This window comes from Gopherus evgoodei, chromosome 8 (genome assembly GCF_007399415.2).
Source record: "Gopherus evgoodei ecotype Sinaloan lineage chromosome 8, rGopEvg1_v1.p, whole genome shotgun sequence".
NCBI classification, from domain to species: Eukaryota; Metazoa; Chordata; order Testudines; family Testudinidae; genus Gopherus; species Gopherus evgoodei.
The window spans coordinates 50751463-50768524 of record NC_044329.1 but is presented as its reverse complement, the minus strand read 5'-3'; the positions used below and the strand labels follow the sequence as shown (position 1 = coordinate 50768524).

General features: G+C 48.9%; 1 protein-coding gene across 5 annotated transcripts in view; it reads right to left on the bottom strand.

Annotated features, from left to right (window-relative positions):
• The window catches only part of UCK2 (uridine-cytidine kinase 2), a 45435-nt gene that overhangs the window by 10701 nt on the left and 17672 nt on the right, over positions 1–17062 (bottom strand). For all 5 annotated transcript variants that reach the window (XM_030571428.1, XM_030571429.1, XM_030571430.1 and 2 more), the window contains 3 exons: positions 7484–7643; positions 6225–6321; positions 5340–5482 (listed from right to left, as the gene is read on the bottom strand). In XM_030571428.1, coding sequence (XP_030427288.1) covers positions 5340–5482; positions 6225–6321; positions 7484–7643 — 400 coding nt within the window. The remainder of the gene's footprint in view (positions 1–5339; positions 5483–6224; positions 6322–7483; positions 7644–17062) is intronic.

The window sequence follows — 17062 nt, the reverse complement described above, 5'->3', positions numbered from 1 at the left end:
ACACAAAGCTTTTGGGTGGTCAATCCTTTCTTTTGGGAGGAGCTGCTCTCCAATGGGCCTGCTGGTCTCCAGTCAGCCATATTGCAGGGCTCTAGAAGCAGGAGTGGGGTGGGAGAAGAAGAGAGATATTGAACACGAACAGTTCCTAGTCACTGACTTTTACCTATAGCAAGGGCTGCAAGAGGGTAATCGAGCACTGATTTGAGGATCGTTATCTTCAGGGGCTGTCTGTTCATCACCTATGATTTCTTGCTTCCAGGGCTCCATTAGCCAAGACCTATAAGCCCCACTAACACACCCACCTCAGCGATCAGTGAGGTCTTTCCAAATCAGCTGGCTCAGTTTCTTCATTGAGGTGGTGGTGGGGTGTGTGTGGGGGGGTCATTCCTCAGTTGCTATTGTTGAGGTGAGGGAAATTTCTCAGTTCCTAGCACCAGGAAGAACTATAGCTGGATTATAGAAAGGGATTGGATAATTGTAAAACCAATCTAGAAATCACATGCTAAGACAAAGGTAACCAAATCTCATGCTTCAGGACATGAGCCGATTGTCACAGTGGTCAGGCAGGTTTACAGTGATCCTATATAAAGCACCGTACTGTCAGCCAAATACAGGTGATTTTCACCTTCGCTTGGGACATGAGACACAGGCCATCTACAGAGGTGGGAGATGCAACTGGACAGATGGCAAATCCTAGATCTCCAATATCATGACCACTGGTTAAGGGAGACTCATTTTGTAAGGTCCATATACAGTGTGTGACCTGCTAGTTCTCCCTCCCCCACAGCAGTGACTGTACTGTCACCTCCCTGAATGAGTCCTGTGGAAGCAGCAGGCTGGGCGGAGAGGAGACAGATGGGTGTAAAAAAAGTAGCGTTCATCAGCAGTGATGACATCTTAGCTACTGACAAGACAGTAACGTTGGCTTGACGGTGGCAGGCATCCTGGAGTATCTCCGCTCTAGCTTTCTCGGCCAGCACTGAAATCCCATCTCAGATGCAGGATAAGCACATCTCTGGAATTCTACTGAGACACCCACTTGTGCTGGACAGGCCTTCCTTAGAGTCCCTTAATGGAGTTCTACTCTAGTGTCCTGTTTTGTCTATACTCAGCAGAGGGGAAAGTAAGCTGGTATGGCACACTGGCAAGAGCCAGCACACTGTGCCAGACTGGACCGGCTTCCCCAGGTTGGCAATTTAAAGGGCTCGGGGCTCCCTGAAGCGGCCAGAGCCCTGGGCCCTTTAAATTGCCACCCAAGCCCCGCTGCGTGAGCCTGAGGGTAGCTGCGGCAGGGCTCAGGAGGTGCTTTGAAGGGCCTGGAGCTCTGCTGTGGTAGCAGTGGCCAGGGGTGATTTAAAGGGCCCAGGGACTCCCAGCTGGTAGTCCCAGGGGTGATTTGAAGGCCACACCCCCTGCCTAGAATACCAGTAAGTCCTTTAACTTACTTTCACCCCCGATACTCAGACACCTCAGCTGAGATTTCCAAGGCTGCACACATAGGGCCCTGTGTAAAGCACATCTTTAGAAAACTCGTGACAGCATGAATGACAGTGGTCAATTTCACAGTTTGCACAAAATGAATTTTACAAACAAAATGTAGTCCATTAAGACAAAACTATTTAAAATATTGTTTGTGGGTATTTTCAATTTCCATTCCCTCTGGGCAATCATGACTGACACAAGCTTCTAAGCACAGGGGATTTAAAAACATCTATTAAAAAGGTGTGTCTTTAAATCCCTTAGGTGGATCAAAAAAACCAAAAAACTCGACGAGCATTTGCCAGTAGATGAGATCCCATAACCTCTTGCAGACGTTGTGGTGTCAAAGTCCTCCCTACACTGCGTGAAGAGGCATCCTAACAAACAGTTGGTTTTAAGGCCTTAAATTTGTAACACAGCTTCCACTGCAGCTGGCTCTGGCTGTCAGCTTTTACAAAATGCAATCACAGCACCACGTCTTCAGCCCAGGTCCTTCCTGTCTGTCAGTCAGTCACATACTTCTTTTCTCCAGGGTGGCCAGGAAGCAATGAGTGTGACAGCAGCATCAGTTTGTCTGCATTTCCCCAATGCCATCCTGCAACTTGTGTTTTGTAGTTAACACTAAACCAGGCCTCTCCACCACCCTGCACCACCAGCCACAGAGCAGTGCTGCCCATGGTCCCTTTTTGCTCTATAATGCCCAGCCTCCGCTGAGTGCACATGTGATAGCCAGTCTTCTGCTTCCTACATGCAGCGCTTGCTCCAATCAAGACCTTCAAAAAGACTATGAGCTGTGCAAGAGCCCTGCTCAGCTTCTGGAGCAGTTCAAGCAGAGCTCATGTCCACAGCCTATGGCCAGCACCCCTACATCAAGCATTGCCAAGGTAGAGGATGGGGAACCATACCAAGGGACTAGAGTCCTAGTACAATAAGGTTCACGTTGTGAATTGTGCCTCCGCGGCTCTTCAAGTCATTGGTCTGAATCATTTTGAAGGAAATCCCTTTCTGAAGAGGCAACTATCCCAATTCCTCTTCGACAAGGTCCCTCACCAAAGACTCTTAAGCAAAGTAAGCAGTCATGGGATGAGAGGGGAGGTCCTCTCATGGAGCAGTAACTGGTTACATGATAGGAATCCATGGTCAGTTTTCAGACTGGAAAGAGGTAAATAGAGTCCTCCAGGGATCTCTACTGGGACCAGTGCTATTCAATATATTCATAAGTGAAGTGGAAAAAAGGGGTAAAAAGCAAGGTGGTAAAATTTACAGACCAGTACAAAAAGTACTCAAGATATTTAAGCCCAAAGCAGACTGCGAAGAGTTACAAAGGGATCTCACAAAACTGAGAGACTGGGCAACAAAACAGCAGATGAAACTCAATGTTGATAAAAGCAAATGCACGTTGGAAAACATAATCCCAACTGTACATACAATATATTGGGATCTGAATTAGCTGTTACCACCCAAGAAAGATCTTGGAGTCATTGTGGATAGTTCTTTGAAAGTCTCCACTCAGTACTCAACAGCAGTCAAAAAAGCTAACCGAATATTAGGAACCATGAGCAAAGGGTAGATAAGACTGTAAATATCATAATGACATTATTCATCTCTGGTACGCCTATACTTTGAATACTGCATGCAGTTCTGGTTGCCCATCCCAAAAAAAGATGAATTGAAAAAGGTACAGAGAAGGCAACAAAAGTGACTAAGGGCATGGAACAGCTTCCATATGAGGACAGATTAAAAAGACTAGGACTGTTCAGCTTGGAAAAAGAGACAACTAAGGGGGGATATTATAGAGGACTACAAAATCATGAGTGGTGTGAAGAAATGAATAAGGAAGTGTTATTTACCCCTTCACATTACACAAGGACCAGGGGTCACCTGATGTTGACAGGCAGCAGGTTTAGACAATCATAAGGAAGTACATCTTCAAACAATGTACAGTCAACCTGTAGAACTCATTGCCATGGGATGTGGTGAAGCATAACTGGGTTAAAAAAAAAAAAAAAAAAAAAAAACTAGAGAAGTTCCTGGAGGATATGATCCATCAATGGTTATTAGCCAAGATGATTAGGGATGTAATGTGATGCTCTGGGTATCCTTAGCCTCTGACTGCCAGAAGGTTGGAATGGATCAGTCAAATATTGCCCTGTTCTGTTCTTTCCCTCTGAAACAGGCCACTGCTGGAAGACACGATACTGGGTTAGATGGATCATTGGTCTCACAGAGTCTAGTTGTTCTTATGTAACCCATCCAGAGTCAGCCTAGACTGTCGATACTCAGCAAGGAGGCGAAGAGCAAAGAGGGCTGACTGCAGTAGGAGTAGCCCACCACACACACAGTACTGCAACCCCATGTAATGTTGTGCTGCATGTGCTTGGAACCAGGTTCTGGTGTTGCCAGGGCTCTGAGTGGTACTGCACGGGTCAGGGAGGAGGAGTTTCCTCAATTCCAGGAATTGGCTATATGGTAACCAGAGCACCCAACTGACCTGCCTGCTTCATCCCAACTGGAAAACACATGACCTACCCCAACTCCGGTCCTTTCATTGCCCCATCAGAGTCCAGCCTCCACAGCAGGCCAGCTCCTGCCATTAGCATTACTATCAGAGTGGCAGTGGTTGTCTGGGGACAGAAGTGGCAACAGGACTCCAGGGAGATACATTAGTGTTAAATATGCCTATTACTCCCCAAGTTCTACAGGTAGCTAAGAAAGACAATCCAGTGTCACAAGACTTTCACCTCCCAAATTCTGTGTGTCCCCACTCTCAACCCTGAACTGCAATGCCATGCCCCCTCCACAGTCAGTTCTTGGCCAGTGTTCATAGCCAGAGCTGACTGGGCCGCAGGAATCCTGCCAGGCAGGCCCTTCAGCTCCCAGAAAACACTGCACCCAAGGAAATCAATTTTGGAAGTGACCCCCAAGCCCTCTGCTCCCAATGAGCACTAGGCAGGTGAGGAGTTCCAGGATGCAGTGACATTAGCCATCATGTTGTAAGGAGACACTGTTAGTGCAGGCCCTTAGAGACAGCCCCTTATCCACCCAAAGCATGAGAAGTATCTGCAGAGACTCTGCCTTCCTCTAGTCACTCCCTGAGCTTACACAGGGCATCCCCACCTGCCATGCCCTCTCCTACACAACAGGCCTTGGACTTGGAACTAGTCTTTAAACAGCTTTGCCATACCACTGCTTTTGGCACCCCATGACTGGCAGAGAACTGGCATTCCAGCCATCTGCACTGAAGGGAATCTGTAGGGCCACTGCAGCTAGAAACACTCTCTCAGAGCAGCTTCCACAGCAGAACTGAACATCTGGTCTGGAATCTTGTCACTCATGCTCACCAAAGCCAGCTGCTTCAGGAAGCATAAAACCCACACAACCCACTACCACTTGGGATACAGGGCAGGAGTTTACTGATGCCAACTGGGTGTTGATTTAATACCCTGGATCATGAAGGCCAAGTGCCCTTTCATTTCTGTCTAGCTAGAAGTCACAGAAGATGCCTGGAGCCAGCCCTGGATGGAAGAGCACCAGCTCAGCAAGCAGGTGCTTGTGGCAGCCTAGGGAAAGGGGCGGCATGTCAGACTCTTTGGCAGCAATTTGATGGTGGGTCCCTCGGTCCTTCGGGGGGGGGAGGGGTGGGGGGGCGAGGAGGAGCTGCCGTCAATGGCAACTTTTTTTGTTTGTTTGTTTTCGCCCCTTGGGGCAGCAGAAACCCTGGAGCCGGCCCTGCTTCCATCAATCCAACAGACCAATCCTGCTTCAGAAACTCTTTGCCTTCAATGTCTCACAAAAGCAACTCCTCAAATCAGTTATGCACCAGGTAGCATCTTTCTACCTGGCTAGCGATGCACCCTCACCTCTGCGGGACAGCCGAGTGTCTGCGTCTGTGTCCACAAACAGCTTCATCCGGAAGAGATCCCGGACCTCCTGGGTGTAGAAGGCCAGAATGCCCTCGAAGAGGACCACGTCAGCTGGGTACACCGTCACTGTCTCCTCCTTCCTGCCATGCACAAGAAAGGCATGTCAGAGGAAAAGCTGCCCTAATGAGAGGAGTGTTGGGGCTGGTGGCTTCTTGACCCAGCTTTCCCCACTCCACCCCATCCCAGTATGGCAAAGCTTAACCAGGGAATCCAAAAGCTATAGACACTCTTCTCTAAAACATGATGAAAAGAGGGAGCAGGCTAGACCTTTCCCCTCACTGCCACCACCATGTGCACATCTCAATCCCCCAGGCAGCTGCTGCATGCAGGAGTCAAACTACTCAGTCATGCTCAGGGACCCACCCACCCCTTCCAGTTCCTCCAGCGGAGGAGGCAGGTGTCCTACAGACAACAGCCCCATTTGCCATGCTGCATTCCCCGAGCACTGTACGAAGCAGAGATCCTATGGGAAATAGCACGTGATTGTACAGCAACAGAGTTTAGGTTGTGTGGCTAACCTACATTCTGCCATTTTTTTTTTTTTAATTTGACTGCTTGGCTTTGTAACCCTTGTAGCCTAGGGTGTTTTTGGCATGGGCAATTCAGCTCAAGCATTTGGGAGATATACAGTGCATATAAAAGAGTTGGCAAAATAAAGATGCCTTCTCCAGAAATAGCCCATATTGCTGGTTTCTGCTCAAAGAGATCATTGCTTGGGGTGTCAGGGGAGGGAGGGTGCCGCAAATGAGGATGGGCAGGGCTGCATCCCATGCTCCTGAATCAGAGCAGCAGGTGCAGAGCAAGGCAGGAGTAGAGTCTTACCTGGAATGGGAAACAAAGTCATAGACAGGAATCTGGACTGTCTTCCCTTCCATGATCTCTTTGAGCGTTTTGACGATGAGCTCGTTGTCAAAGGCATCTGAGGAGAGACAAGCTGTTATGAAGGCTGCCTGCCAACCTCTGCCCCCATACATCCTGGTATTTGCACCTAGACAGAATCCAGGCTAAGCTAGACATTGAGGAGTGCAGGCAGGCAGATTCATGCTGCCTCAGGGCCTGAGCACTATTGGGCCAGATCCCAGCTGGCGGAAAGAAGCAGAACTCCACTGAAATCAGTGGGGCTCTGCTGCTTTACACCAGCTGAGGATCCAGCCTTGGATGATCAATACAATCTTTGTACGGATTTTGTTTAAAGCCAAGACTAAAGAGTGAATTTCCTCCCGAACCCCAGCCCCTTGAAGACTGGAGCGGCCTTTTATCCCTGAACAGCTCCCTCCCACAGCTTCACAGAAAGGGCTCTGTTAGCAAGACAGCCTGTTGCCCAAGGCAGCTGGGTTTTGGGTGAGGCGGTTCTGGAATTTCCCACCAGCCCATTAAGCAGTTGAAAGAGCCTCTGTTGTAGTAACAGGAATTGGGTTTCCTTTGTATTTAGTCCTAGTTTGTTTTCTGGATAAATCCTGCTCAGTAGGGTACCTTCCGAGAGGGGAGGGCTTAGGGAAAATCAAGCACCAATTTAAGCTACTCCCCTGCCCACTCCACCATCATTACATGCCAATCAGTGATCTGCCTGGAAAGGATGGAAGGCTGAGTCAGCTCTACTAGCACCTTCTTGGGGTTGGGGTAAGTCTTAAAATTCCAGCCTTTAAGGAGAAGTTTTAACCCTACTCTCCTTGGGCAGTGTTCCCTCTGTCTGGGCAGTGCGCTGAGCACAGGCGGCTGCTTTTCAGTGGTGCAGTTTGCATAGAGTCTGCAGAGCGCTCTAGGATCTTCAGGATGAAACTAGCTGTAGAAGTGCAAATAATGTTATAAGATGGTGCAGCCATCTCTTGGGACCAGGACAAGACCCAGGTTCATTTCACTAAGAACCTAACCAGGATATGACAGCTAGTCTCAAGCAAGCCAGTGCATTGCATCACTACCCATCCACCCCACATTAATGCAGTGGGGCAAGAAGCTAGGTCTCTGGCATTACCAAGAGGTTCTGTGCTAGTAGAATTAAAAGGAATGACTCAGATCAGGAGAGGTGTCACTGAAGCCCTACACAGCCCAACACCTCCTCCCAAGGATCAGGCTCCATTCACCTGGGTGGTCAAAGTTGAACTGGCCCTTGAGTGCCTTGGACTTCTGCTCAGAGGTAAGGACTCGATAGAAGCTGTCTTGACTCAGGATCACCACCTGCTTCTGGCGATAATCCACTTCATTCTGGCCCAGTAGCTGGACGATTCTGGCACAGACTGATGACTTCAGGCGATGTAGCAAGGGGGAAAATGAAAGGAGAGAGTCTGATGCAAATGGAGACTACTCTGAGCAGAAGACTTGCAGACTGAGGAGAAGCCTGCCTTGGGTGGCAGTGAATAGGAGGCTGCAAGCTCAGGCAGGAGACATTCCCATCCTCATCTGATGCTTTGCTCCTCAGCCAAGGAGCAGAGAGCTCATCTGTCCTCTTGAGACATCCCAAAGCCATCTGAGTGCTGCCCCTGGATCCTTCTCCAAGGCCACTGTTGTGGCCTATTGCTCATTTATTTAGCTAATGAGTGTGAATCCACCTGCCCTCTCATTCCCCTTTGTGCCTTCGAGCTGCTGGGAGGGAAACGGTGTTTTTTCTCTCTCTCTCTCTCTGTGTCCCAGAACTGTTCTCCCAACCAGCTCAAAACCTCCTACCTACCATAAGTCTCCACTATCCTACTCTTCCTCCAGCCTGTCTTGTCCCGCATTCCAGGAGTAGCTCCAGGGGCTGCTTGGAGCTTTTCCCAGGCAGCAGCATGAAACCAGCCAGATCCAGATCACTTGCACTGCTGCCCACAGGGTTCCCATTAGCAGCAGTGACAGCAAATGTGACTTAGGGTCTGCCCTCACTAAAGAGCAGCTGAGGAGGCCTAAAAAGAGCAGCCGAGGCTCAGGATCTGCACTCAAACTGGCTCCAAGATTGGCGTTTGTGGGACAAAAGCCAACAAGCTCTATTCTCCCCTCACTCACACAGGGAAGTCTGCTGAATTCTGTTATGCCAGCGAGGGGAGAAATCAGGCTCTCATTGCAGAAGTGGGAGGGGAAAAAAAAACTCCGTACAGAGGTTTGTTGTAATACCCTAAATAAAGCCCAATGGAAAGTAGCTGATTCTGCACCAGCCAGAAAACACGAGGGCCTTTCTCCGAGAGCAAGCAGGGCTTGGAGGAGCAGCAGAAAGCACATCCTGGTGCCTCTTGGCACAGAGGCTAAGGGAGCTGTTGAATGAGCAGCTCAGTTCATGGCTCTGGCTGACATCTCACACATTCACACTGACAGAGGGAGCAGAGCAGAATGAAGAGCCATGGAACTGGGGATGGGTTTCAGGGAGTTGCTGCTGGGGATCCCAATCGGCTCTGTAGGGAAGATGTCTGAAGAAAAAAAAAAAATCACTCTTTCAGGTGCCCAAGCTCAGGTTATTTGGATGGCAGATTAAACTAGTCTGGGGAGGGTCCCAACAGCTGGGAGAGCAGACACGTGGGCTGGGGAAGCCTTCCCCAGCTCCATCCCTACCGCTGTTTCCCAACTGACTCACCAGGGAGGCAAGTGGCATGCAGGGTTGGCTCTAGGGGTTTTGCCGCCCCAGGCAGCCAAAAAAAAAAAAAAAAGCAGCCACAACCGCGATCTGCGGCAATTCAGCGGGAGGTCCTTCGCTCTGACTGGGAGTGAGGAACCCTCTGCCGAATTGCCGACGAATAGCTGGACCTGCTGCCCCTCTCCAGAGTGGCTGTCCCAAGCACCTGCTTGCTAAGCTGGTGCCTGGAGCCGGCCCTGGTGGCACGGAAGCAGCGGCAGAGAGGAGAGTAAAGAGGTGGCAGAGTGCCGGTGTAGAGAGGAGGAACTTTACTCCGAACAGGTTTGAAGATTTAAAACTGAACTAACAGCACAGAGAGGTGAGCTGCACTCAACCCCATCATACATGCACTGAAGTCCCTGGGAGCTGCAGGAAAAAGCACCTCTGGAAAAAGGGGAAGGGGGAGCCCCTAACTTTAAGTTGTGGCCTCAGACCCACATCACAGCATTTGGCTGTGTCACTAGCAGGCTGCCTCACTGGAGCCATGACCAGTTTGAGCTTAGATTAGTTACAGAAAGTGGGCTGATGCCTGCAAAACTTCACCTGTTTAGGCAGCCATGTAACCACACTAGTGCTTGCCTCAGGCAGTTAGTTGGCAAGGGATTCTGGGTACCTATTCCACAATGTACCAACACAATTCATTGGCTTGCGGGCCTCAGAGGAACAATCAGGAGCTATTGCTCCACTTCTCCCACTACTGACTCAGGTAGCCTCCTAGTTTGCCAGGACAGACCTCCCTCCCCTCCATTTCCATTCCCACTCCAAGCCACAAATAATGCCCCTGCTTCCAGCTACACACTCTGTGAGCCAGAAATCCCGCCCTGGAGTGCCACTTGGATCACCAGCTCAAAGTACTTTAAGGCAGCAAAGAGGGGCATTAGTGGAGCTTCTCAGCATTAACATATACTCCGAAAAATGCCTGTGGCCATGCTGCAGCCTACACCCTCTCATCCCCCCATTAAGTCAGATATTCCACAGTTGGATTTCTGGTTCAGGAGGTGGAGTTGGAGCCAGGGGCATTACCAGAGGCCACTGGGAGGAAAGTCTGTGGGGGTGGATGGGTAGGGGGGACCTTCAGCTAGAGAACAAAGGAGCAGATTTGACAGCCCCAAGCCCAGATGGGCCCCTTCTGCTATGAACAGTGCACTGTGGGCCAGTGCTTGGAGGACTCTCTAGCCACTGGAGCTGTACAGAGTGAATGGATAAACATCTTAACTGGTTCAGCTCTAGAGAAATGGGCTGTTTGAGGTGAGGGCTGAGCTGTCCACAGAACAATTCAGAGTCCAAGGGCTGGTAGAGCTACTGTTCTCATCAGCCTCTGTCCTGCAGAGCTCTAATTCACTAGTCACCTCTGCAGCAGAGGGCCTGACAAGAAGCCAGGATAGGCATCACCACTTAAGTTTCGGAAGCTCGGCCTCCCCATATATAGATAGAGCTAATTTCTGGAGTTCCCTAGAGCTCAGCTAGAACAGCAGCATTTGGGAAACTTCAGGCTATGTGTTTTCCAGTATGAAAAGTAAAGAAATTCAGGCTCAGAAAAAAACCCACAGAGCATCCAGTAAGAGAGGAGATAATTTAATTGGGGGTGGGAGCTGAGAGAGTTGTACATCTGCCTGTCTGCTCACTCCCACCTCACATAATGACTCTGTTGGCCAATGGTGCTTTATAGGTGGGAAGTGACATCCCTTCCTGACCTCTGCAATGGACAGCTGACACCCAGAAGCAGGACATTTAAATCCTGTAAATCTTATCAATGGATATGCACTTATCCAGACTCTCTCATTAAAAACAAAATTCAATTAGAGCCTCTGACCCTGCAAGCGTCCCACACTGTGGAACAGAGTGTTTCCTGACTCCAACCATCATGAGTTGCTTGCCATCACCTCTCCTTTGTTTTCCTATTCCCTGCCTCCTTCCCCAGCACTGTTTCAACATTCCACTCTGGCTTATCAAGCTGTATCCCACTGCTTTCATAAACACTTGCCACACAGATCATCACCCCTCCAGGGCCTCTTCCTGTTGTCTCTCTCCTAGCTAGATTGCTGCCCATCAATATTGACATTCCAACTCTGAGAATCACTGTTGGGAGTCAGCAATGTGCTATGGGCAGAGCTATCAGCCAGCAACCCCTTCAGGTTCTTCTTGCAAATTTTTGATAGCATTTCCATTTGTGAATTAGCCCTGTCTCACACAGGGACAGAGCCTCAGCTGGTGTCAGTGTAGCTCCATTGTAGTCAGACTATTTGCCCAGCTGATGCGAGGGGGGAGATTGGGTTCCCCAGAGTCAGACAAAGGAAGAAGGTTCCAGGCTCAGTTAAACTATAGCTCCCTATCTCCCCACTCCAGGAAACAGGAGAGAACTGATGTCACAGCAGAGGAACACTGAGGGCTAACTTCTGGCCTCTGTGTTCAAGCAATAATTGGCTCTTGCCAGGCTTGCTGATCCTACAGAACATGGTAAGGAATATAGGGAATGGCATCTCTGAAGGTCCAGCTGTACAGCTATGCTCTGGCACTGGAAATGGAGGAGTTCTGGGAACATGTCAGAAGCTCTCCATCCCTTCCTCTAGTGGGATTATTCTCCCCCTTTGCAATCAGCTCATGCGGCACCCCCTGCATTCAGTGGCATGAAGTTAAACACGAGTTGTGAAGTGTGGCCCGTGACCAGCAGGGGAAACTAGCCATGCCTCCACCTTTATCATCACTTAGAAGAATGAGGGCAGAATGCAGGGCCCACCCCCACACCTATTTCTCTTCAACTGACCCTTTAAGGGTGAAGATCAGAGCGCATGCAAGCTGCATTTGCCTTCCAGCAGCCTGCTTCTATCAGGCACCATAAGGGATGGCTGCACAATGTGGGCTGGGGAGCCTACTTCATTTTTCTTAATGAATTTTAAGGGCTGTCAGAAACAATGGGGGAGGCATCCATGAGGATTTCCTGCTCTCTAGCCAGGAAAGAGAGACACAGATGCTACCCTCCAGCTCCAACTACTGCAGCAAGGCCTCCAAAACAGCATGCGCCTCTCCCACGTAACAGACTGATTCAGCTCCAAGGCAGCCTGAGCCTCCAGCTGTGCAGAGCTCTGGTCCAACCCTGAACTTCAGGGTCTTGTGGATCAAAGCAAACCAAAACTCCTAGGCAGGGAACAATGCTTCAAAAGGAGGGAACTGGGACAGCTCAGAATGCAGTGGGGTGGAGCCGGAAGGAGATATTTGTGTACAAGTAGAACTACCTGTGTGACAAGCATTAATAGAGAAAGAAACAACCAAGCTTCACAGGGGTTTGGGTTTCCAAGAGTGACTCTTAGGAAAGGGATTCTACATCTCTCTCCCTGTGGCTAGTTACCAGTCTGGGATAGTTTAACAATTGGTGCTTGTTTTACACTTACACACACCCTCCTTCACCCATTAATGCAGCCACTTTCTTCATTTAGCTTGGACAGTGAAATGAGACCGCTCAGGTTCGCTTCCTCAGTTCTCCAACACCATAACGAGCTTGTTGCATTTCAGCCAATACAGCAGGGAAAGAGTTAAATCTCTCCAGCCCCACCGATAAAAACCCTCACTCGTTCCTGAAATACAATATAGTGTCCTCTCCCCATACCCTCTCACTATATATATCTGGGGGGAGGGAGGTGGGAAGGAGAGCAGGAGCATAAAATACTCGAAAAATAGGACTCCATCCAAGTACCAGCCCCCCTTAGATGATCTGCAGCTGGAAGCAGGCAGGAGATGAGCTGCTGTTCATAGGGCTATCGCCCTCCCCCAGCAGCACCAGACTGGAAGTGAACTCTTCTCCCCCACCCAGACTCTCTTTCAGGCTAAGACTATATGATGAGGAAAAGCCCTCAGGAAATTCCTGCCAAAAAGCTAGTGATATAGAGAAAAGATCCAGTCCCTCTCTGCAAAGCTGCTTCTGACAGACACAAACCAATCATGCCCTGGTAGGAAAACTTCAGCCACTGGCTTGAAAGAGATTCTGAGAAGGAGGAAGAAAGACTAGAGACACACACAGAGATCATAAGTTCCCCTGCACAACGGAAACAGAAACTCCTCTAGCATTGGGAAGCATCCCCTTCAAATGAACAAATCACCAGTACAACACACAAGAGAACACAATTAGAAAGAGACATGAAAACTCCTTTAGTGGTCTGGAAGAAGGAATGACCAGTGAGCTGGCAAACTTCAAGGTGACAAAACTATCCCTTAGTCAAGATCTGAGAAGACGACGGAGAAATTCAGAAGCATCTAACCAAGCTAGGTGAATGGGCAGCAGAATGGTAGAGGAAATTCAGTGCTGACAGATGCAAGGTAATGCATACTGGAAGTAATCTGGACTCATACATACTGCTGGGCTCTAAATTAACTGTAATTGCTGCAGGATGAGACTTGGGTGTCATTTTAGACAATGTGAAGCAGATGTCAGTAAAAGAATGTAGTAGGATCAACAACAAATGGCATAGAAAATACAATGCCTTTAGAGAAGCAGCATGGTCCAGTGAATAGGGCACTGAGCTGGGTCTTCAGAGAACTGCAGTCTATTCCTGCCACTGACCTGTGTGTGACCCTAGGCAAGTCACTTCCCTTCCCTGTGCCTCTAGCTGGTCTATTTAGATTGCAAGGTCTTCAGGAGAGCACCAAGTACATGCCGAGTATAAAGGACCGCCCCCCCCCCCCCGGCAAGTCTCAGCTGGGGCCTCTAGGCATTACTGTAATACATATAAACTAACTCCCTTTATATAAACTAATGTGACACTGTTACCTAGAATATGATGTTCTGTTTTAGTCATGCTCTCTCAAAAAGGACAGGATGCAAATAGAGAGGCACATGTCACATAGGGGTTAAAAAAAAAAAAAAAAAAGAGGGCCATCTACACTCAATGAATAGGATGCTTTCCCAGGGAAGTGCCTTCACCTCTTCCAGAATCTAAGCTTTCACTTAAATATCATCAAGTACCATGCCTGTCTAGTCTTTCATGGTCACAAAGAAAGGCTTTGTAACCATGAACTGAGTGAAGTCAGAGCATTGATGTCTCCCTAAGCCTGCAGGCACACAGCTCTAGTGCTTTTGGTGCTGCTCAGAGCTTCCACAAGCCGCAGCAGAGTGAAAACTGACTCAAGGCCTTTTCACGGTGCTGTGGTAGCAATGCAACTGACAAGAATCTGATCAATTTCATTCTGCTAGGTCTTGGAGAAAATTCTGAGTAACAGCAGGGTAAGTGCTAGAGCTAGTAACTGGAGAAGCCTTAACCTTTTGCCTTTTTTTTTTCCCCCTCCTTGCTGCAGGAGGAGTATGTAGTGGAAACATCTTCCTTCCAACAGTCAGAAAGCTGAAGGAGGCATCATGCCCAAACAGTGCTGACTGCATCTCCTCCTGCAGTCTTTCATATCTGTTTGCAACACAGGTGCAATGTTAGGAGGGGAAGGGGGAAAAATAAGGAAATAGGAAATTAATATTGAGGCAATTCAGGAAGAAATATAACATGGCCTATAAAGAGGAGCATGGAGTAGAAGGAACGGCAACTAGTAAGGACCAGTGGAACGCTCATTTCATGAGTTCTACCTGCATCCAAACAATGTATTCAATTCAGCTATAGAGCTGGTTAAATACCATGGATGAGGATGGTCTGATACTATTCAGAACATATTAACCTGTTAGAATAGTAAAATTAATACACCTCTACCCCAATATAACACGAATTCAGATATAATGCGGTAAAACAGTGCTCGGGGGCAGGGGGGCATGCTTCTCCGTACTCCGGCGGATCAAAGCAAATTTGATACAACGCAGTTTCACCTATAATGTGGTAAGATTTTTTTTGGCTCCCAAGGACAGTGTTATATTGGTGTAGAGGTGTATATATCCCATAAGGTAATCATCCCTACTAGCAAGTGAAATTTTGAAGACAGGTAAACAGAAGTGTTTAGGTTTTTTGCACTGCACTTAATAGTAACATTGTCAAATAGTACACCTGCTTTGTTCCTTTATGGTGCAGAGGGATGGCATCTGGGAGGGGTGGGTGGTACAGGTATTTTTCATGCAGGCTATAGGCTTAGGGGACAGGAAAGAACCATCCCTATTCTAACTCTCAGCATCTCTTCTCCACTCTGAAGCAGTCAAGCCCAGCATAGAGCAGGAACTGACCCTAACCCTGCAGCTGTAATCTGACTGCCCTGGACCACAATGCTTTGTACATTGGGCTACTCTGGGGCTAGATGTGATGGATTCTGAAATGACCATTCATGTCACTGGCCCATGCCTAACATTGAACCTTAAAAGGTAACAGGAATCAAGGCAAGGTCCACACTGAAGCCTTCCACCAAGGAACAAGAGATGAGTGAAGACTAGTACCTATGGGCTCAGCCATTAGCTAACCCCTTCCCATTTCAGGATTCACTGTCTGGTGGGTGCACTCTCAGCTCCTCCTGTGTCAGGGCCAGGCTCCGTAGCACATTGAAGGCTTGTGGGGCACTGGGGCTGGAAAATCCCCATTCAGTCTGCTTTTCTCCCTTCGTCAGAGAGGCAAACTACAGAACACTGTGAAAGACCATCCCTCCATCCAGAACCCTTTTGGTGCAACCCCACCACTGCTCCCTTTCACTCCAGGAGTAGCAGATCCCATGAGACAGCAAGGAAGCTAAACTTCCTTGAGATCAAGAGAGCAGTTCTCATTCACCAGTAGAAATGTGCAGCCAGACCTTCCACTGGACATCCATGAGAACTCTCTGGGCTTGGTTCTCTGCTGCCTTGCTCTCACAAGAGAGCTGAGCAGGATTTTCTATTCCACGAAAGCTTGAGATTTTGGGGGGGGGAGGGGAAGGATTCTGTAGTGGAATAAAAAAAAAAGAGCTCAGAATTTCAGAGAACAGCTCTAGGAAGGCAGCCTGGAGAGAGAGCTTCCCCAGGAAGCCCCAGCTCATTGCAGGCTACAAGGGGCTTGTGAAGAAGCTGGGAACCTAGAAGCCCAGGCCGCAAGGGACCATTGGAATGTCATCAAAAAAAAAAATCGACATATTCCCATGAAGCCATTTGATCTCCATAAATTGGCATTTTTCCAACCAGCACCAAGTTCACATATGCAGAGAGGGTGTTAGTGACTTCCCCAATGCCTTGCGGATCAGACCCTTACCCTTTTTACTGGTCAGGAAAGCAACATCCTGGAGGTGGTGCGAATTTCAGGCATGGTTTTCATTAAAAGGAACTGAAACTTCAGAGTCACCAGGGAGCCTCAACCAGCACTGAAATTCTCTTGATCCCACAGTTCAATGCACACTCCCCCATGCTAAAGTCCCCGACGTAGAGGAATCCCCAAAGCCAGCCTTTGGAGCCCACAAAGCCCCTCCCTTGCTAAGGCGTAGGACCCAGAAATGTAACATGAGAACTCCCTTGTATAGAGAAAGAAGATCCCTGGAAGAGATTTCCCTCACTGTGCAAGTGAGTGGGGCTGACAGCTAGTCTCAAAATTAGTTACAGTTCCACAACAGCTACCCAGCTCTGGCTATTAGAGCCACAAAACCCATAGCCACAGGTCCTTGAATGCAGGGAGGATCCCTGTCAGTTCATTGCTGGGCAGGGCCAGCTAGGATTCTGTCAATGCTAGGCCCGCTGCTGTTCCCCTACCCAGCCACCTGCCATAGGCTGAGCCAACTCCTAAGCAGCCAGCAGGCCCTCTTGTCGCAAGGAGGGGCAGCTCACCAGCCTGGTCTAGTGGACTGAGCTAGAGACTAAGAACCAGAAGCCAGTTCCAGTGCTCACACCAACTCCCTCTGTGGCCTTGGTGATGCCACACAGGTCAAAGAGCTCAAACATAAACATGTAAACTTGGGCACCTCAGTAAAGGCAACTTATAGTCTCCCCCCACTCCCCCAGAGGAGCTGAGCGCACACAGCTAGCTGGCCATGTTCAAAATCCACATTTGGATTCATGTGCCAGGAAGCTGCGGGTACTCAGTACCTCTGAGCAAAACAAACCCACAGTTGAGGGCCCCAGTTTTACTCACCCATATTTGAGTAGTCTTAAGTTACACCTCAATTCTCCTATCTGTAAAATGGGGATAGTCCTGACCTACCACATAGAAACATA